The sequence below is a fragment of the Lytechinus variegatus genome, chromosome 17 (assembly GCF_018143015.1).
Source record: "Lytechinus variegatus isolate NC3 chromosome 17, Lvar_3.0, whole genome shotgun sequence".
Lineage (NCBI taxonomy): Eukaryota > Metazoa > Echinodermata > Echinoidea > Temnopleuroida > Toxopneustidae > Lytechinus > Lytechinus variegatus.
The window spans coordinates 10,348,570-10,370,790 of record NC_054756.1 but is presented as its reverse complement, the minus strand read 5'-3'; the positions used below and the strand labels follow the sequence as shown (position 1 = coordinate 10,370,790).

The 22,221-nt window shown below is 35.4% G+C and overlaps 1 protein-coding gene across 1 annotated transcript in view; it reads left to right on the top strand.

Moving 5' to 3' along the window:
* The window catches only part of LOC121431232 (fibrillin-2-like), a 102,156-nt gene that overhangs the window by 8,407 nt on the left and 71,528 nt on the right, over positions 1-22,221 (top strand). Inside the window, exon 2 of the mRNA XM_041628743.1 lies at positions 3,788-3,894. Coding sequence (XP_041484677.1) covers positions 3,798-3,894 — 97 coding nt within the window. The 5' untranslated portion in view covers positions 3,788-3,797. The remainder of the gene's footprint in view (positions 1-3,787; positions 3,895-22,221) is intronic.

Here is a 22,221-nt window from a genome sequence, read left to right as displayed (position 1 = left end):
CGTCGCATAGTCTCCAATATTACATAGCGTATGTAGATTCGAATCAGTGATAGGTCAATATGCCATCACGTGACCATAGCTGCGAGGATCGCATTTGTTATATTCCAGGTTTTGACGTCACCTCAGGGAATATACTGCGTTGTATTTTCAATTGCTGCGCTATATTCACTAAGGTGACGTCACTCTCTGCATACAAGTTGCGTAACAAGTGTAAAAATGTACGCGCTAATGTTAACGCGTCGATTGAATGAAGAACGCGCTTGATGTATTATAAAAAAAAAATCTATTATGACGTTGATGGATCAGAGCTGAAGCAAGAATTTCGGGTTTGAGCCAGATGATGAATGCAATTTCTGATGGCGAATCCATCGGATATTGCCTGGTCTATCGTTTTAATAAATAACATTTCAACTCCCCTCCGAAGCTATATTTTTCCCTCGGGATAATATTTTCCCTCAGCGCTGCGCGCTTCGGGCAAAATATAATCCCTTGGGAAAAATATAACTCCGTCGGGGAGAGGAAATGTTATATTCAAACTCTAGGTAGGCAATATCTGTATAATATCATATTTAATGGGATTATCAGTGATTCACCGTATGATTTCTACTTTGATTTCCTCAAAATTAACTGAGAGGGGAAACTTCAGACCAAGCCCAGGGGAGCGTTTCATCAACATATATGGTCCGACAAGTTGTCAGATCTGACAACTTTCCCTGATTCTGATTGGCTGACAGGTACTGTTGCTATGGTAATTGTCGGATAAAACAAGACTTGTCGGATAAAATCCTTTCATGAAACGCTCCCCTGATCTACATCATAGGTAAAGCACGTACAGCAACCTATTTTTTGCCCTCTTTAAGATGGCGGCCGCCCCGAACATGGATTCACAGCAATTTGATGAAGTCCGCCCTCTAGTGTCAATAATATACATCTCTATGGGTGGGAAAAATAATTTCGCATCCGGGCGTTTGAGGATGCGTATGAATAAATACGCTTCACTAATGATCCGCGCATGCACCAGCTGGATCTGGACGCTTACAAGTACGTCATAAGGGTAAAGTGCAGAAACTAGACCCTGTTATCAAAATGACACAATAGAACTCTATTCTTAAAGGAAATATCACCATTATCACGATTTTTGCTCGAGATATCCGATTTGGATGAGAATAAAAATATTAAATGGCTTTTCTTTCGGGGAACATCAAATATATTGCCCTTAAAAGACACATATTGCCCTCGTCTAAAGACTCATGCCAACATGACTCTTTTGCTGGCAATATATTTGTTGTTCCCTCAAGGCCAGTAAACAAATATATCAGGCTTTGAGATAGTATAGTGGAATTATTCATCCGAGGTTGGTCTGGCAGTTACTATTTTTCCCCAAGGGGCGAATCCCCGAGGGAAATATAGTAGTTTTGCCAGTCCAACCGTAAATAATTTCCACTATGCTTTCGAATGAAACGCCTGAGATATTTGTTTTATATCCTACTCTTGATAATTTCTATCCAAAATATATGCGCTGGTCGAGCTTCCAAAGTCCAGTTACATTGAATTACCTACTTTTCTCCGAGCCACCGCGCTCAGCGGAACGCAAATTAGTGCCTGCGCCGACGCATCACGGGACTTGCCCGGGAGAGAGAGCTTGGTGGCAGGAGCGCCCGAGAGTTTGGCTAAATATCCAGTTTTCAGAATATTGGTATAGCGAAAAATATATCGAGGTCTGACGTCACGCAACATCATAGTTGAAATATATTTGGTCACATGATGCTATTTGAACCAATCACTATACAGGATTCAATCTATGTAGGATTATAATCAATATTATTATGATTATGTAATTATATCGTATAAATTAAATCATGTGTAGTGATTGCTTCAAGTAGCATCATGTGCCCAATTTTCGCTATACCAGTATTCAATCTCACGCATAGTTGGTCTTTGACCTTGGCATCTCTGATGATGTCATTGTTTAAGAAAACTGGACAGAAGTAATTAGCTGATCTATCGGGCTCGCCGGTCTCTCTTTGGCAAGTACCGTAATTCCGTCTGCGCATGCACAAATCCTTGTTTCGCTAAGGGCGGTGGCTTTGGAAAAAAAATAGGTCATTCAACGCAAGTAACTGGAATCTGCATGCTCAGCGCACATACGTTGGTTCTATTTTATCGAAAGTGGGATATAATGAAAAATATATCAGGCGTTTCCTTTGAAAGCATAGTGGGAATTGCCAGAACAATGACGGATAAATATTCCAACATTCCTGAGAGCCTGATATAATGGCGTCACCAAAATCCGTCGTCTTTGATTTCGTGTTCGCTCATGTATGACAAAGCCAGTCAGATGTGTAAGAATACCCTAACCAAGCAATTTGTCTCTCGACATTTTCGTTCAAATTATTATTATTATCATGAGAAATAATACCTGTAAAACAGCTTTGGCAACTCTTTTATTTAAATGTTGTGAAAAGAACAAAATTAATGAAGAGGACAATGGTATAGGCGCAGCTTAAATCAAGGTTCCCCAGAGCCATCTACCCTATGCAAATAATGGTGAGGCCGAAAAAGACTACCTGGAATCGAACCTAGGCCTCCAGGTTATAACACCGATGCCTTAATAACCATTAGACCACATAGACGGGCTAGTGGCTAGGGCGATCCCGATCCGATTGACCGTCAAATTTTCGACCCCACCGGTTGAATTTCCTTTATCGGATGTAGATGAGATTTGAACAATGCCAAGCCGCTGAAATTTGATACATAGTATTTTAAAAGTTCTCCATTGATAATATTGCAAGTAGGCTATTGATGTCAATTGATGTCCCTTCCATGTGAATACTGTAGTTTTAGCCAGATCCTCAAGCGTCATGGCATATATTAGCTGACATGCTTGATTGGTAAAAAACATATGATAGCACAAATGACATGTATTGTGAGGTAGCAATACTAATTGACCCTAACTAATATGTATTATTGTCATCATGTCCGTAGGCTAAAAGAAGGGGGGGGGGCAGTACGCGTAAACTTTTAAAAATCAAAAGCGAGGGAGCGAATCGACCAAACTTGTCATTAAACAGGGCATTTTTGCATTTTGTAAAATATACTTGAATGATTTCGTGCATACTTTTTACATTAAGATAACGTCAGTTTTCAAAATTTCGGGGGGGGGGTGGGACGGGGCAACTGTCCACTCATCCCCCCCCCCGCTGCAAACGGCCATGGTGGTTATGCGAGACAAAGAAAGTGATATATCGCTTGTAGTTCCATTCTCTTGTCAATTTTCTTTATCCTGACGCAGTGTAAACAGTGTTGGTCACAGGCCTATATATATATATATATATATATATATATATATATATGCAGCTAAGCAGTTAAGAAGTAAGTTCGCGGTAAAATGTAACGTCATGGGAAATAAATCATATCAAAGGAGGGGAAAGTAAAACATTTACTAGGCTCAAACTTCTCACTGTCCAAACTATGGACTTATCTATTTCATACAATATTGATGGGGATTGGGTATCCGGACAATTTTGAAGCCTTCTTTTTGGTTTCGGATTTCACAAAATATATGAATTCAATAGTTGTTACCATCAACAGTTTTGTTCTCGATAATATTGCTTAGCGGTTTATACTAAAAATTGATGGAACTTTTCCTGTTAACTTTTCCATATGGCTGTTTAAAATTGATTGTCCAGACACACAACAACTGGGTATGATAATAAATTAGAAGAACGATTGGATGCCAAGTCTTATACGCTTCATGATAATTTATTACATTTTTTTCTTCATCTAGGTGCACAACAATGGAGTTCTTAGTGAGGACTTGTTTAAAATTGTGGTGTATATTCAGCTTGATGTTTTTCTTCAGTCAAGCAGAATATTCAAGTTTTAGTGATCAAAGTAAGTACACATCGCTTTTTATTATAATAGAAAACAAATCATTGTTTGATTCGATAACTGTATTTTTTTTTTTTTTGGGGGGGTCAGTTTTTTGGAACTCCATGCCCTACATCATATTAATGTTAAATAACATGGAAATATAGCGTAGTCTTTCATCTATCCCCAGATCGTTCAAATAACAAATGACAATAACAATAAATTAACAATAATAAACAAAACAAACAAAGACCCACGATCCTATTTATGTTGAATAACATGGAAATATATCGTATCCTTTCCCCCAGACCCAGTTGTAAAAAATCATTTAAAAAACAACAACAAATTAAACAAAGACCCTGTAATCTTATCAACATGGAATAGCAAGGAAATATGGTGTAGTCTTTGCTCCAGACCCAGTTATTTCAAAATAAGAAATTATGAGAAACAATAAAAACAAACAAAGACCCCACAATATCATTGATGTAGAATAACGTTGTTATTATTTTGGGTTTTAAGGCGAGTATCATTCACATATAAATATTTACGCCTACATGTATGATTGATTTGTCGTTTTTGTGGTATGCGGTATCACAGGTTTTTTTTTATAGCCTCCCTGTTGTCTAGCACCCCTAGTTATGCACCTCCTATTTCATTTTCCGAAATCACTCATGCATGTCACTACTTCTTAGTTTTAAGATTAATGTTTCGCTTCATTTGTATGTTTAAGAGAACTGGGTGTGGGGTAAAGACAACACTCTAAATCCAAGCATTTATCTGGCTTGACTTTGAAGATTGGTCTTAGCTTTTTTTCTTCAATATTTGCTTATACACACAACAAAAAAAGTAAGTCCCCCCTAAATCAAACTGCTGTAACTTTTGAACCGAATTATTTTGAGATATGATATTTCATGGGTGGTTTTATACAATCATTAAGCAGCTCCTGGGGAAAAATGAGATTGATCGATTGAGTCATGCATGAGTAATTAAAGATTGAATTAAAAATGACCATTTTTGAAAGTCACAAGAGTCGTTTTTCAGATTGTGCAAATACAAAGTTGGGCAAAAATTGTTTTTAGGTGAACTTTATAATGTTATGCTGTTTTACTATCCATCATTTAACCATTTCAGACCAAATTTTGATATCGTATGTTCATGGTTGAGTGAGGACGATGTATTGCAGGGGCCGCGGAAGCGGGGAGGGGGGGGGGCTGGAGGGCTTCAGCCCCCCCCCACTTGTTTCCATAAGTACAAAAATGTAATACGATTGTGATTTTTGCCATGGTCAGCCTCCCCCCCCCCCCACTTTGAAAACTGCTCTGCGGCCCCTGTATTGTTACGTGTAATCATAGGGTTTTGGGGTATTATCTTTTACAACTTGTTAGATCATGTTAAAATTTGAAAATGTTGATGGCTCCCCCGATTATAGGCCCCTCCCCCATTTAAAATTCTGGATCCACCACTGATCTGTCCATACATTCAACTGATCCCGAGAAATTGTTAGGAAAAGAATACATTTATGCAGTATAAAGAGTATTCATTCCTAAATTTTCGAATGTGCTCGCTCAACCATGAAATGGCTAAAGTTCGGAAAGTGTTTGGTGATAGAAATGATGGATGATAAAAACAACAGCAATTAAAGACACCTTTCAAACCAAATTTGCCCCCAATATTCACTTTATTACCCTTTAAAATGAGTCTGTGACATTGAAAATACCAATTTTCCCACTTTGATGCGTGCTCACTCATCCATAAACAAACAAATCGATTTCATTTTTGCACAGAATTCTGCCCATAGGTTGATAAACATTACTGCCAAACGACATTGCTAAAGACAGTCTTGAGAAAAAGTTCCACCATATTGAATAAGGGGTTTATGTATGCTTAAACATATGCACCCATAATGTACACAAGTCTATAAAAGAGGAAGTCAAAATTTTAACAAATATGAAATGAGGGTTTGTTTCATGGACAGTTTTTGTTACTTCTGCCAACAGTTATTTCATGAAACTTCGCACATGGCTTCAGAGTAACACTATCCAAAATGTGCGCACACCAAAATAACCATTCGATTCGGTACAGAGCGGGGCCAAGGCCTTGAACTTTCTTCTCATTTGCATAATTTACGAATATTGTGTGCTCACTGATGCATTAAACATCGGGATTTTCATAAAAATCAAATCAAATGAACTGTGCAAGGAGTTGTGTGACAGATATTCATAGTTACAAATTGCATTTTTTCCAATAACGTAAAAAAGAGCTAATCACATTCCACATGTTCATTCAAGCATAAATGTTTAATTTGACACCTTTGAATCATTGAAGCATGTTAATTGGTCATGAACATAACAAAAAAGTTGAGAAAAGATCATTTTCAGTTAGAAAAATTAAGCAATACTTGCCTACGATATTTGAAAATCGCATTTTTTGTTTCCAATAAATGTTCATTGAACCGTGAAACGGTGAATATTGTTGGAGATAGTCTTCCCCAAAATAACTGTCATCATATTCTAGCATTTTTCATTGAAAGAAATATGTAAAAATCCAATTATAGCAAATTTGGACTTGAGTTTATTCAACCGTGAAATTTAGCTTAAAAAGTTGTATCGTCTTTTAGAAAGTACCCTTTCCAAGCCTTCTGACTAGTTTTCATGATGAGAATGTGGAATTAGTTCCAATACAATGGAATCAAAGTCGTGATATTTTGCTTGTGAATTTTGAAAAGTGACATTTTTGCCTTCTGACGGTGCTCACTGAAGCATGACGTAAGATACATCCACAACATTTACTCATAGGGTAGCTTATAAAATTACCTACACGCTGATGTAAAAATATATCAAAAACTCGCATTGGTTCGGAAATTATTGATGTTTGTTTAGGGGGGGACTTACTTTTTTTGTTGTGTATATTTTAAATAAACGGGTCTAGACGAAAGACTAAGCATAGTACCCGTGTTATTACACAGGAATAAAAATATGACAAAGTCTTATGTTCTTAAGACTGTTTAAATTATTTTTTAAATAACTGAGTCTGGAAAAAGAAAACGCTCTGAACATGTGCTTTTCTACATGGTCTTAATTTGGAGGATTGTTGGTTCTTAGATTTTCTTTGCTTTTTTATTTTTGAAATAACTGTGTCTGGAGGAAAGTCTGCAATCGATCTTCACGTTATTCCACAATAATTAGATTATTGGGTATTCGTTTTAGAATATTTGTATAATTTTTTCAAATAGTAAAGTCTAAAGAAAGGATATTTGCTTTACCCATGCATTATTATATAAAAAAAAATGGGTGTGGGGTAAAGACATTTCTTTTACTGGGTGTAAGTTTTGAAGATTGGTCTTTTATAAATTCACTTTTTAAATAACCGGGTCTGGAGGAAAGAGTATGTTTTAAAACTCGTGTTATTCCACAAAAATAAGAATATTATAGGTTCTTACGTTAGATTTTTTCCTAATTTTTTTCATGATAATGTTTGGAATAAAGACAACGCTCTAATCCTCTTCTTAAAACAGGTTCAAAGGTTGGAGGATTGTTTAGTCTTAGATTTTGAGTTTTTTAAAAAATTATTACTATTAGCATTATTTTGAAAAAAAAATGGGTCTGGGTGAAAGACTACGCTACATGTCCATATAGGCGTAAATATTCATATCTGAATGACACGCGCCTCAAAACCCAAGCGAACAACAACAACAACAACAACGTTATCCAGCATCAATATAATTATGGGGCCTTCATACTGTTTTTGTTGTTTTTGTATTGTAATTTAAAATTTTGGAATAACAGGGTTTGGAAAAAAGACTAAGCTCGATTTTCATTTTTATTCCACTGGAAAATCATTATGGTATCTTAGTTTGGACTTATATTATAATTTTTGAAATAACCGGGTCTGGAAAAAAGACCTTGGACTTATATTATAATTTTTGAATTAACCGGGTCTGGAAAAAAGACTTTGCATTTTTGTGCTATATTAACGCATTACTATAGGGTTTTAGTTTTTAGTTTTAAGTAACTGGGTCTAGAGAAAAGGCTAAACTTAATTCTCAATTTATTCTTACCGCATATATTCACAATACGCGCCGTATAAAATAAAACAACAACAACAGACATTAATTCCACTAGTTTTAATTAACTGGGTCTGGAGAAAAGACTAGGCTCGATTCTAATCTTTATTCCACTGGAATATCATTATGGTATCGTAGTTTGGATTTATATTATCATTTTTGAAATAACTGGGTCTACAAAAAAACAACTTTGGACTAATATTATAATTTTTGAAATAACCGGATCTGGAAAAAAGACTTTGGACTTATATCATAATTTTTTAGAACAACCGGGTCTGGAAAAAAGACTTTGGACCTGTATTATAATTTTTGAATTAACCGGGTCTGGAAAAAAAGACTTTGCATTTTTGTGCTATATGAACGCATTACTATAGGGTTTTAGTTTTTGGTTTTAAGTAACCGGGTCTGGAGAAAAGACTACACTTGATTATCACTTTATTCTTAGCGCATATATTCACAATACGCGCCGTATAAGCAAGAAGATTCTATGGCCCGTATTCTGAAGTCAGGTTTAACTTAGACCACAGTCTAACTCTGTGCTAAAATTATGGGGAGCCAAAAATTCAAAAATTTTGTTTGTATTGTATATTTCTTAGTTTACTATTTTGTTTCCTTTTGCTTTCATAATGAAGAAAATACTTCAATTATCATTGCCAGGGTATTATGAATAATCTTGGGGTGTTATGAGTTAATAAATTGAACGTTTACTGTTAGGGATTCGTGTCCCAATGGCTCTCCATAGTTAAACCACAACTTTAAACCAGGGTTTAATTTAAACCCGAGTTCTGAATACGGGCCTATGACTGGAGTTCCAACAGGCAACAAATTTATTCAAGCAGCTGTTCATTTCTAAAGAAGCACGAAAGAAAGAAGGGCAATAAGGACCTTTTGATGTCCGTCTTCGAAGCCGCCAGTTTGAGTGAAGAAACCCGAGGGGCGAAATTTTACGAATAGGCCTATCCATTTGTATCAATTTTCCATCTTTCATATTAATAAACAAACTGAAATTTGAATGCATGACACAACATCAATAACCAAGCGCACTGTTACGACCAGATATTTGCCCAGATTATATCAAACAACCTTAAATTAGAGAGAGAGAAAAGAATTTGACCTTTATTGAAACTAGATTTTAACAATTTTCCGATCGTTTGCGGCAAATGAAAATTTCAATTGTGGTAGGTGGAATATTGTTGTTCATTACTGTATATGCCAGATGAGTGCCCGCGCATGCCCAGACGAGAAAAATCGAGTCATATGTCAGGACATATTGCATAGATTATTTTCGCATGCCGAATTATGTACTACACATGTAACCAGACCAAGATGCGGAGAAAAAGTAATTATCACAAAAGCATATTTCCCTTTTAATATGTATGACATATAGCTGCAAAGTCATGCGGGAATCATTTTTCTACACAATGTCGATGTTGAGCAAAGTGCATGCCTGTCATAATTTCTGCTGGCGGCTTTTAACCTTGTTCAAAGAGGTTTTATTTGCTGTTACTCCATCTCATTTGAAACCTCCTTGGTATAAGTTAAAAAACCAAAGGCGTTTATTCCACCATTAACTGGGTCTGGAGAAAAGACTAAGCACGATTTCAATTTTTATTCCACTGGAATATCGTATCTTAGTTTGGACTTATATTATAATTGTCATAATAACCGGTTCTGGAAAAAAGACTTTGGATCTATATTATATTTTTTAAAACAACCGGGTCTGGAAAAAAAGACTTTGGACTTTTTTTTAATTTTTTAATTAAGCGGGTCTGCAATAAAGACTGCACCTTTTCTGCTATATGAAGGCAGTACTATAGGATTTTAGTTTAAAACAGATTCGCCAAAAATCTCTTCAAATTTATAACATGTGTGGGTAAAGTCATTATTACATTTGTGGGCGATCAAAAATTATTACATTTGTGGGTAAAGTGCATTATTACATTTGAGGTGAACTTATTATATTTGTTGGTAAAGTGTTATTACATTTGTGGGCGTTATCACATTTGTGGGTGCAACGGGAGGGGGGGGTCTACTGCCCCTACCCCTCCCTTTGCGGACTGCCATGAAGAAAAAAAGGAAGTGATGTTCAAAAAGGTTGTAAAAGTAACCGAGGCACACCCCAAGATCTTTAGGAGGAATATTTTTTTATTGATAATTGTTTTAAGATATACACATGAAATCGTTTTCATCCTGGATTTTTTTCTTTCTCACAATATCTCAGGAACAGTTTTAATAAAAAACAATGAACCTAAGAAAATTAGTCGGGAAGGAGAAGCGATTGTCATTATTCATAATGCGGCAATCAATATTACCATCACCAAAGGGGCGGATCCAGGATTTTCAAAAACTTTGAAGTTGAATATACGTTTTAAAAACTTCCATTTTAGACGGAACCTCAATGTTTTGCAATAGTTACGTAAATATGAGTTTGCTGGAAAGCAAAAAAAAAAAAAAAAAAATCTCGTAAAATAACATCTGTAAGGATTGATTGCATAGATTACAATTGTAGAATCAATCGTGAACGTCAACCGTAAAGGCCACATCACATCTAACCGAATTGCCTGAACTATGCATTGCGATGGCTGGCGTAAGGCACTCTATTAACAAGTGGAATGCCTCTGGCCGTCTCACCTGCATCACGCAGTTCAATATAGCAGCAGTGCTGACTTTGAAAACTACTCTAACTCGCACAAGATGTTTAGTGATACATGGTTACTCTTATGTCCACTTTTTATGAACTAGACCAATAAACTTACAGAGATATGATGGTTATTCAACAAAAAAACCCAACATGGCCAAAATTCATTGACCTTACATGACCTTTGACCTTGATCATGTGACCTGAAACTCGCACAGGATGTTCAGTGATACTTGATTACTCTTATGTACAAGTTTCATGAATCAGATCCATAAACTTTCAAAGTTAGGATGGTAATTCAACAGATAACCCAATTCGGCCAAAGTTCATTGACCTTTGACCTTGGTCATGTGACCTGAAACGCGCACAGGATGTTCAGTGATACTTGATTACTTTAATGTCCAAGTTTAATGAACTAGATCAATAAACTTTCAAAGTTATGATGGTAATTCAACAGATACCCACAATTCGGCCAAAGTTCATTGACCCTAAATGACCTTTGACCTTAATCATGAGACCTGAAACTTGCACAAAATGTTCAGTGATGCTTGGTTACTATTATTTACAAGTTTCATGAATCAGATCCATAAACTTTCAAAGTTATGATGGGAATTCAACAGATACCCCCAATTCGGCCATAGTTCATTGACCCTAAATGACCTTTGACCTTGGTCATGTGACGTGAAACTTATGCAGGATGTTCAGTGATACTTGATTAACCTTATGTCCAAGTTTCATGAACTAGGTCCATATATTTGTCTCACCTGCGAAGCAAAGTGAGACTATAGGCGCCGCTTTTCCGACGGCGACGGCGGCGGCGGCGGCGTCAACATCAAATCTTAACCTGAGGTTAAGTTTTTGAAATGGCGTCATAACTTAGAAAGTATATGGACCTAGTTAATAAAACTTGGCCATAAGGTTAATCAAGTATTACTGAACATCCTATTAGAGTTTCATATCACATGACCAAGGTCAAAGGTCATTTAGGGTCAATGAACTTAGACCATGTTGGAGGATTCAACATCGAAATCTTAACCTGAGGTTAAGTTTTTGAAATGTCATCATAACTTAGAAAATATATGGACCTAGTTCATGAAACCTTGACACAAGGTTACTCAAGTATCACTGAACATCCTGCATGAGTTTCACGTCACATGACCAAGGTCAAAGGTCATTTAGGGTCAATGAACTTTGGCCGAATTGGGGATATCTGTTGAATTCCCATCATAACTTTGAAAGTTTATGGATCTGATTCATGAAACTTAGACATAATAGTAATCAAGCATCACTGAAAATTTTGTGCAAGTTTCAGGTCTCATGATTAAGGTCAAAGGTCATTTAGGGTCAATGAACTTTGGCCGAATCTGGGGTATCTGTTGAATTACCATCATAACTTTAAAAGTTTATTGGTCTAGTTCGTTAAACTTGGACATTAGAGTAATCAAGTATCACTGAACATCCTGTGCGCGTTTCAGGTCACATGACCAAGGTCAAAGGTCAATGAACTTTGGCCGAATTGGGTGTATCTGTTGAATTACCATCATAACTTTGAAAGTTTATGGATCTGATTCATGAAACTTGTACATAAGAGTAATCAAGTATCACTGAACATCCTGTTCGAGTTTCAGGTCACATGATCAAGGTCAAAAGTCATTTAGGGTCAATGAACTTTGGCCGAATCGGGGAAATCTGTTGAATTACCATCATAACTTTGAAAGTTTATTGGTCTAGTTCGTTAAACTTGGACATTAGAGTAATCAAGTATCACTGAACATCCTGTGCGCATTTCAGGTCACATGACCAAGGTCAAAGGTCAATGAACTTTGGCCGAATTGGGTGTATCTGTTGAATTACCATCATAACTTTGAAAGTTTATGGATCTGATTCATGAAACTTGTACATAAGAGTAATCAAGTATCACTGAACATCCTGTTCGAGTTTCAGATCACATGATCAAGGTCAAAGGTCATTTAGGGTCAATGAACTTTGGCCGAATCGGGGAAATCTGTTGAATTACCATCATAACTTTGAAAGTTTATTGGTCTAGTTCGTTAAACTTGGACATTAGAGTAATCAAGTATCACTGAACATCCTGTGCGCATTTCAGGTCACATGACCAAGGTCAAAGGTCAATGAACTTTAGCCATATTGGGTGTATCTGTTGAATAACCATCATATCTCTGTAAGTTTATTGGTCTAGTTCATAAAAAGTGGACATAAGAGTAACCATGTATCACTGAACATCTTGTGCGAGTTAGAGTAGTTTTCAAAGTCAGCACTGCTGCTATATTGAACTGCGTGATGCAGGTGAGACGGCCAGAGGCATTCCACTTGTTTCTAAGTTATGATGACATTTCAAAAACTTAACCTCAGGTTAAGATTTCGATGTTGATTCCTCCAACATGGTCTAAGTTCATTGACCCTAAATGACCTTTGACCTTGGTCATGTGACATGAAACTCTATTAGGATGTTCAGTAATACTTGATTAACCTTATGGCCAAGTTTCATGAACTAGGTCCATATACTTTCTAAGTTATGTCATTTCAAAAACTTAACCTCAGGTTAAGATTTGATGTTGACGCCGCCGCCGCCGCCGCCACCGCCGCCACCGCCGCCGCCGCCGCCACCGTCGCCGTCAGAAAAGCGGCGCCTATAGTCTCACTCTGCTATGCAGGTGAGACAAAAATCGTGTTCAATGGTAACTGATACTAAATCATATTTACCCTTCGTGTTTGGGTTCGTACACCTTCTGAACTAACAGCTGCGAAAATTCAAATTCACGCGGAAATGTTGAACATGTTTGAACTTTCCGGACGAAATGGAAAATCGTTGGTAATCTGTTTGAATTCCCATCTTTTATATTTAGTCTGCAGTAATCGTTCGTGGGTTATTGCTACGCGCTTTTGCCAAAGTGGACCGATCTCGAAAGAACCATTAACGAAGCAACACGATGACACAAACGTACAAGAACGCCCGATCTATTCCCTCGCCTTCGTTTCTAATCGCACGCCATATCAAATAATTGCTCACTGTTTGTTCGTCTTATTGGGTTAAATGAACCCTTCGCTCGCCTTCAGCTGCAATTAACTCAAAGCGGTGAACCGAAAATCGATACCCTTCGCGTATCATATTTATCCTTCGCTTACCGTTCGTTGATAAAATTTGACAATAGTTTATTAATCGCACACGATTTGACGGAAATTTTATTTGGATTCGCATGCATTTTGTGCATTTTTCCCATTCGTCACCTTTCGTCCGCTAACATTCGGTCAGATGTGAGGGGACTTAATCATATGCTGAAGTTGGAGTTATACCAAACCATTCTCCCGAAAAATTCGGACCGATTCTACCCGAATATGACGTGATGCGGATGGATTCAGTCCTTTCAGAACCTTTTAGTCTCTGATCCCCGAAAAGAGACGAATGGGCCCAGAATAGGTCCTGATTCAACGCAGAATCGCCAAAATATACCCGAATTAGTTTTGGCCATTCCAGATAAAGTCGAATGCCACCCAAATAGTGACAGGAATCGAGCCAAAGGTGCCAAGAATCGGGCCGAATGTAACACGATTGCTCTGATTACAGCCGAATGAACCGAATGTTGACCAGAATCGGCACGAATATGGCCATATGCGTTGAGCTCGGACCGTTACGCCCCGAATGATATGAATAGTTCCGAATTTGCACATAAATACTCCGAATAACTCTTCTAATCCATCCGAATACATCGCAAATGCGGCCCGAATGAAATTTGTTATGGTCACTTTCCGGAGTAATTTGGAGGGTATTCGGCTGGTCTTAATTTGAAAAACGAGCCGAATCCCTCCGGGAATGTTCCCGCATCCCTCCGAAGAATACTCCCGAAATTACCCAAATAGCCTACGTGTATTCGGATTGATTTGGGGCTGATTCGGTTCCGGTGTTATATACGGGACCCAGGTGAAATCCTGAAATATAGCCCACTGGGAGAAATGCTATTCTTCCTTATGCTAAGTTCACACCAACGGCGAATGCCGCACAAAAAAATCCGGCGATCATTTCGGTGTCATTTTCGTTTACTTTTCAAAAAATCTCACGATCTCCTCAGATATGTAATGCTCTGATAAGGTCCGATACGCTCTGAAACGAAGTTCGTTCCCGCTTTGGGCGACAAGGTATATCCCGAATCGCTACGGCTTCCAACGCTTTGATGCCGATTGATCAGGATTTATTACGCTTTAAATCACGCTTTGATATGCTTTATTACTCTTTGAAAAGCTTTGATGTGCTATTTAAGCTTTGAATAACGCTCTGATACGATTATCAAGCTCTCTTGCGCATTCAAATACTCAGAAGGAAAAAACAGTAAGGCCAGTAAGAATTTTTACTGGTTTTCAGTAGAATTTTACTGGTTTCCAGTATATTTTTACTGGGCTAGTTGATTTTTAACTGGACCAGTAAAAATAAACTGGAGACCAGTTCCAACAATTGCATTCCAGTTGAAGCAATTAGTAATACCAGAAAATTGTTTTTCATCAAACTGGTTTATACTGGTCCAATAAATTATGACTTTATTTCAAGTCAGATCATTTGACGAATTATCGAAAATGAATTCAGAGAAAGGTATTGTTGTTTTCATTGCTATCATCGTTCTTCTTATGATTATCATAATTATTATTATTATCATTTTTATGATCATTGATATTATTCTTATTACTGTTATCATTGTTATTGATATTGTAATTATTAATATTAATATCATAATTATCAAGTATTTACATTATTTATTTTATTAGTTTGCATGACATGGTAAAGATTAAGCATTTTAACCTTTGATTATTGGAGGTGATTGGAATTTAGTTCAAAACACACATTTAGATAGAAATCCAACCTCAAAACAATATCACCCTAAATCATATGATTACATAGAAACTTTAAAACGTGATTACGATCTAATTGATATATGGCGAGAAATGAATCCGGGTAAAATTCAGTATATATGTACATGGAAGTCTAATTTTTCTCAAAGCAGAATAGATTTTTTTCTTATATCCAGCTCATTGAGAGACTTTATTGATGAATGTGATATGAAATATGGTTATCGGAGCGATCATTCGGCAATCAGTATCAAAATAAACAGATTGGTTCCAAGGAGAGGGCCTGGATTTTGGAAATTAAATAATTCACTGCTTATGAATGAAAGTATAAAAGACGATATAAGAACAACAATAACAACATTTTTAAGAGGATAATGACATATGTGATGTTACAAAAACATGGGAATTTTTAAAATATCATACAAAACAAGAAGTAATCACAATTTCTAAAAATGACAAAAATGAAAGAAAACAGAAAAAAGAAAAAAAGACAAAAAAACATTCATTTTTTAGACGATTATTACAGCAAGATCCAAATAATGAAGAACTAAAAGAACCTATGAAATGTGAGGAAGCTGATTTGATAAATCTCCATGAAAATTACATTAAAGGAGTTATGGTCCGCACCAGAGCATTATGGGTTGCGGAAGGTGAAAAGAATACTAAATATTTTTTAAACTTAGAAAAAAGAAACTTTAACAGAAAACTTATAACAAAACTTTTTGTTGAAGGAAATCTGATAACGGAGCAAAATTACATCCTTGAGGAAGAAAAAAAATTCTATGAAAATTTATACAAGTCAAACGACACTGTATTAAGTAACAACGAATTTTGGGACAAAGAACTGAACTTACCTATTTTAGAAGAAGACTTAGCTATGGTTTGTGAGGGCGGTATTACAGAAATTGAATGTTTTTAATCGATGAAGTCAACGCCAAACGATAGGGCCCCTGGGTCAGATGGACTTTCTGCTAACTGAACTTTTACAAATGCTATTGGAGTGAGCTTAAGGGTATTTTATGTAAACTGTTTAACAAATGCTATAGCGATGGTGAACTTTGCTCTTCTATGAAATGAGGCATTATAACTTTGATTCCTAAGTCTGGTAAAGACAACTGAAAAATTGGCGACCCCTTTTTCTTTTAAATACTGACTACAATATTTTAGCAAAAATAATAGCAAACAGCCTAAAAAAGTATTACCCTCGATAATTTCAGCAGACCAAACAGGATTTATAAAAGGGCGATATATAGGAGAAAATATTCGTTTATTATATTATATATGTTGGAATATTGTAAGGAAAAAAACGACCTGGATTAGCTTTTTCAATTGGTTTTGAAAAAGCCTTTGACTCCATCGAATGGAACTTTTTATTTAAATGCCTCGAAAATTTGGGTTTAAACAAGACTGTGTAAGATGGATTCGAACTTTATATAATAATATCAAAAGCTGTGTGGATATTCTTCCCCGGTTTTTATATTGAGAGAGGGGTAAGGCAGGGGTGCCCACTGTACCCATATCTTTTTATAATAGGGGCCGAAATTTTAGGGGCATTGATAAGACAATCTACAGCGATACAAGGGATTCAGGTTGGAAATAAAGAAATATGATTAAGCCAATACACAGATGATACAATTATATATTTATTAGCTACAGAGAAAAATCTTGGAAATTGTTGTTCTATCCTAACTCATTTTGGAAATATATCAGGTTTAAACATAAACATTGACAAAAGTAACGTAATACGGCTAGATAGTATTAAAAAATAATTTCAAAGAAAGTAGAGTTAAACGGGTAAAAGACGCATTCTCTTATCTAGGAATAATAATACCTCTTTCTGATGAATTGGACATAATTATACCATTTGAATTTTGATGATAAAATACAACATGCTGACAATCTACTGAAAGTATGGAATATGAGAACGTTATCATTAGCTGGGAAGATAACTGTCATCAAATCTCTAATAATTAAAAAAAATATATTTATTTAGTATTATTCCAAATCCACCAACACATTCTTTTGATTCTCTCCAAAGTAAACTTTTTCGATTTATTTGGAGTAATTAGAAAGATCGTATGAAGAGAAAAATATTGTATAATGATGTAGGTGAAGGTGGTTTGAAAATTATTCATACAGAAACTTTTTGTCAGGCACTGAAAATAGCTTGGGTCAAAAGAATTTTAGATAAAGAAAACGAAGGTAACTGGAAGACGTTATTTTATATAAATATGAATAAGATAGGCGATGATTATATTTTACAATGTAACTTTACAGGTAAAGACTTGGATAAACGTATGGATAATTTTTGGAAAGATGTTTTAACTTCATGGTCTCATTACAGATACTTCAACCGAGTTAAATATAAAGATATTTTTAATCAATCATTGTGGAATAACTCTTTTATTAAAATAGACGGTAAAACGATATTTTTTTAACAATGGTTTGAAGCAGGTATTTTATTTTCAAAAATATTTTAAAGGACAATGGACTATTTAAAACTTTTCATGAACTTCATGACGAATTTAATCTGCCTAAAAGGTGTTATTTGGAATATTCTTCATTGATTTCTTGTTTTAAAAAAGAATGGAAAAATACTTTAAGATCAAGTGTTACAAATGATGAATCTGACGATGTAAATAGTTTAAAGAGATTTATAAGTTATGAGAAGGTCACCAAATCCTGCTATTAGAAGCTTATAAAAAAACATTGTTTAGATATATCAGAAACCAAGCAGTGTGAAAAATGGTCTGATGATCTAAATGTAGATCTAAGTCTTTTGATCCAATGGCAAAATAGATTTTTGACTACTTACTGGGTTACTTTGGATTAAAAAATAAGAATGTTTCAGTATAAGTTTATTCACCGTCGTATATCAACTAATGAGTATTTATTCAAGATAGGTGTGAAGAATTCACCATTGTGTTATTTTTGTAAAACTGAACCACAACTTTGATACACTTACCGCTATTCTGTTTACGCCCTATTGTTTCTAAGTTTTAGACGGAGGTAAATACTTGGTTGAATATCCACAATATAAGTTGTCACAAATTTTCAAATATTGATATATGTTTTGGTATTCCAAGTAAGTTTCAACATCTCTCAAACGCAATAATTTTATTTGCAAAATACTAAATTTTCAGAACAAAATGTTAAGAAGGACAACTTTCGTTTAATAGCCTTATTCATAAATGAGTTGAAATATGTTGAAAAGTTTACTGCTTTCAAGAAGGGCAAGGAGATGCTACATTATACCTAGTGGAATGCCTCTGGCCGTCTCACCTGCATCACGCGATTCAACATAGCAGCAGTGCTGACTTTGAAAACTACTATAACTCGCGCAAGATGTTCAGTGATGCTTGGTCACTCTTATTTCCACGTTTTATGAACTAGACCAATACACTTACAGAGATAGGATGGAAATTCAACAAATACCCCCAATGTGGCCAAAATTCATTGACCTCACATGACCTTTGACCTTGATCATGTGACCTAAAACTTGCTCAGGATATTTGATACTTGATTACTCTTATGTCCAAGTTTCAAAAGTCAGATCAATAAACTTGCAAAGTTATGATGGTAATTCAATAGATACCCCAATTATGACCAAATTTCATTGACCTTTGACGTTGGTCATTTGACCTAAAATGCGCACAGGATGTTCAGTGATACTTGATTACTCTTATGTCAACATACTTTCAAAGTTACGATGGTAATTCACCAAATACCCCAATTCGGCCGAAGTTTATTGACCCTAAATGACCTTTGACCCTAAATGACCTTTGACCTTGATCATGTGACCTGAAACTTGCACAGGATGTTCACTGATACTTGATTACTATTGTAACATGACCGTTTGTACTCTTGTAAAGTCATAAACTCAGTCTCCTATGCTCTCCTGTACATTCAACCTCCTAAGCTCTCCTTTAATTAAACTAAAATTATTAAACTGAAGATAGGGTGAACACAAAATAAATTAGAAATCCAGATCAGCACTGACTTTACTTTCCAATCTTATCTTCTGCCAATGTACCCACATTCGATAATCATAGAAATCAACCAATCAAATACAAGGAAAATGGTATGAACTAACCCTATTTACCAATCAGAGAATAGAGAAGGGTGATCATGAGTTAAACTGAATCCTAATGAGAATCAAACAATAAGACCATGTGGAGTGGAAAGCTAATGGAAAACCAGGAAGCATGACTGGGGGGAAACTGAATGAAAGAATGAAATGCTATGAACCTGTGTTGCTATGTGAGATGTATTGTGGAGATGGAATGAAAGATGAGATCATGACAATGTATGTGGATTGAGAGGATGGAAAGAAGGATGAGATGAATTGGAATGGAAAGAAACAAGTTGAATGTAAACAATAAAGTATGGAAAGCCAAATGTAAGAGTAAATATTAAAGAAATAAACCCAGCAAAATTCACTGTTACATAAGATTCCTTCTTCATTAAAAATGTCCTCATTTGCAATATACATTCGAGGTTTTTAAGTTTTGATTCATGTTTCTACCGAACTTTTTTTAACGGGCCAAAAATTCTAGATAAAAGAAAATAATTAAGGAACCTTAAATTTCAACTCTTCACAGTAACATCAATAAGTCATTACGTTTGCAACAATCAGCAAAACTCCCAAATGTCCGAACCCAAACTATGTAATTAATACTTTCCTTTATAGCGGTCGTCCCTAAACAGACAATTTCAAAGAATTAAAATAAAAATATTTCGACTTCAATATTTCTTTCGAAGAGAAATAAGAATTATTCAAATCAGTATTAACTATTAGCAATGGCCATCTGACTGTTAGTTGCAAAAGCAAAAATAGTATACATGTACATTAATATAATATGTGTCAGCATATTGTTGTTACATGAGTATTTTCGAATATATAATTAGTTTTTTTTTTCAAACTCAATTTACTTCTCGCAATATTTGTGAATTTAGATAAAATATCAATTTTTTTCAAGCATATATTACTCTTTTTTTCACTGGTATTCCAAGCCAATATCCTTAAAAATCTATGCTTGTCCAAAAGGAAAAAAAAATATACAACAAACTGCCATAAGCGAAAATGGATCATGCATCAACAAACAAATTACCAACTTTGCAACCAAACTAAGTTTTGTTTCGTAAACATTTTGTTCTAGCTTTTTTTAATATTTAAATTGTCTGAACAAAATCGATTTCCATTCCATTTTCCAAATATATTGTTTCGTATTTGATGGAATAGAGATAAAATCTTTCTTTTTTTTTTTGGGGGGGGGGTTCAATATCTTTCCAAAATCAAGTATCCGTATTTGATATATACAACGAAAACAGTTATTTGTTGTTTTTTTGTGTGCAAAATAAAGTTATTCAAACACATGGTGATTGAAAAAGTCAAACTTGGTCCTAGAGAAATACGCCGTCATTCACCCAGAATGAGACGTTTCCTATGGCAATTGAATCGTTTCACGGTAGAGGATGGCATCCTTTATCGCACAAAGAGAGAATTTAAAAAGTCAACTATCCTCTATCAAGCTGTTATCCCGCAGAGTTTGGTGCCTGAAGTTCTCGAATTACTCCATAGTCATCCTACTTCTGGACACTTTAGTACAGAGAGAACACTGTCTCGAGCCGAAAATGATATGTATTGGCCTTACCTGCACTGATATGTAGCAGACCACTGTGAGACTTGCATGGCATGTGAGTCGCTACAGGGCGATTCCATACGTGTCGTACGGGACATTTAGAGAACATTTGACATTTTCTTTTACAAGAAAAACAAAAAATATTCCAGTAACTAAAGGTGATCATCAAGTACTACCAGAGTGTTAGAGAATCCGAGATTTACATGACTTGAATTCACATCCTGTATAATACAGATTTAAAATAGAAATGTGCCGTACGGACGCAGAAAAAGTGGCTTTTTTTTAGAAACCTCAAGTTTCTACTCAAAAGTCTGTGAGTTGGGCAAATATTTTTCATAGAAACTGAATTCAAATTGATATTTAATTACCTAAGAATAAACACATCTATTAAAGAAAGCAAGATAAACATTCATGAATAAATAAAGCAAGTTATAATTTTCGAGAACATTGTGGCGTACGGGACACTCAAAATGTGTCGTACGGGACATCTCTAAATTGAAGCCAAACTTTCTCACTTTATGTCTCTTTGTCTTCAATCACATTATTTGGCTGATGATAATGATAATCCTATCAAACTAAGACATTCATTATGATAAAAACCGCTATATGGCTGAATATTTCTGTCAATATTTCATTAAAACAAAAATGTGTCGTACGGAACACTTGTGTATCGTACAGGATACTTCTGTGTCGTACGGGACACTTCTGTGTTGTACAGGCACTTGGGTGTTGTACTGGGCAGCCTGAATAAAACATTGAACTTTTTATCAATCAGAAGGAGCATTGCCCCTAAATTCTTCCTTTTTAATGAAAAGTCTTTTAATAAGTAGTCCTTCAGGACAATATAATTACATTAAGTAACCTCAATAATACAATCAGGAGCGATATGTTATCATTTTTTTCATGATGGGAAATGTGCAAGTGTTCACAGCATTTTTACGAGTTCAAAAACTAAGATTTGTGTGAAGTTATATTTTAGTGAATTAATTGATGATTTCCAATACACTATTTAAACAATGAATGAATGAAACTGTAAATTATGGGACTAAAATGTTACAAATTTTCATATGAAATTTATATATACATGATATATGTCACAACTGTCACTTTTAATTCCACAATTTTTTTTTTCTAAAGAAATGCGGTTCTAC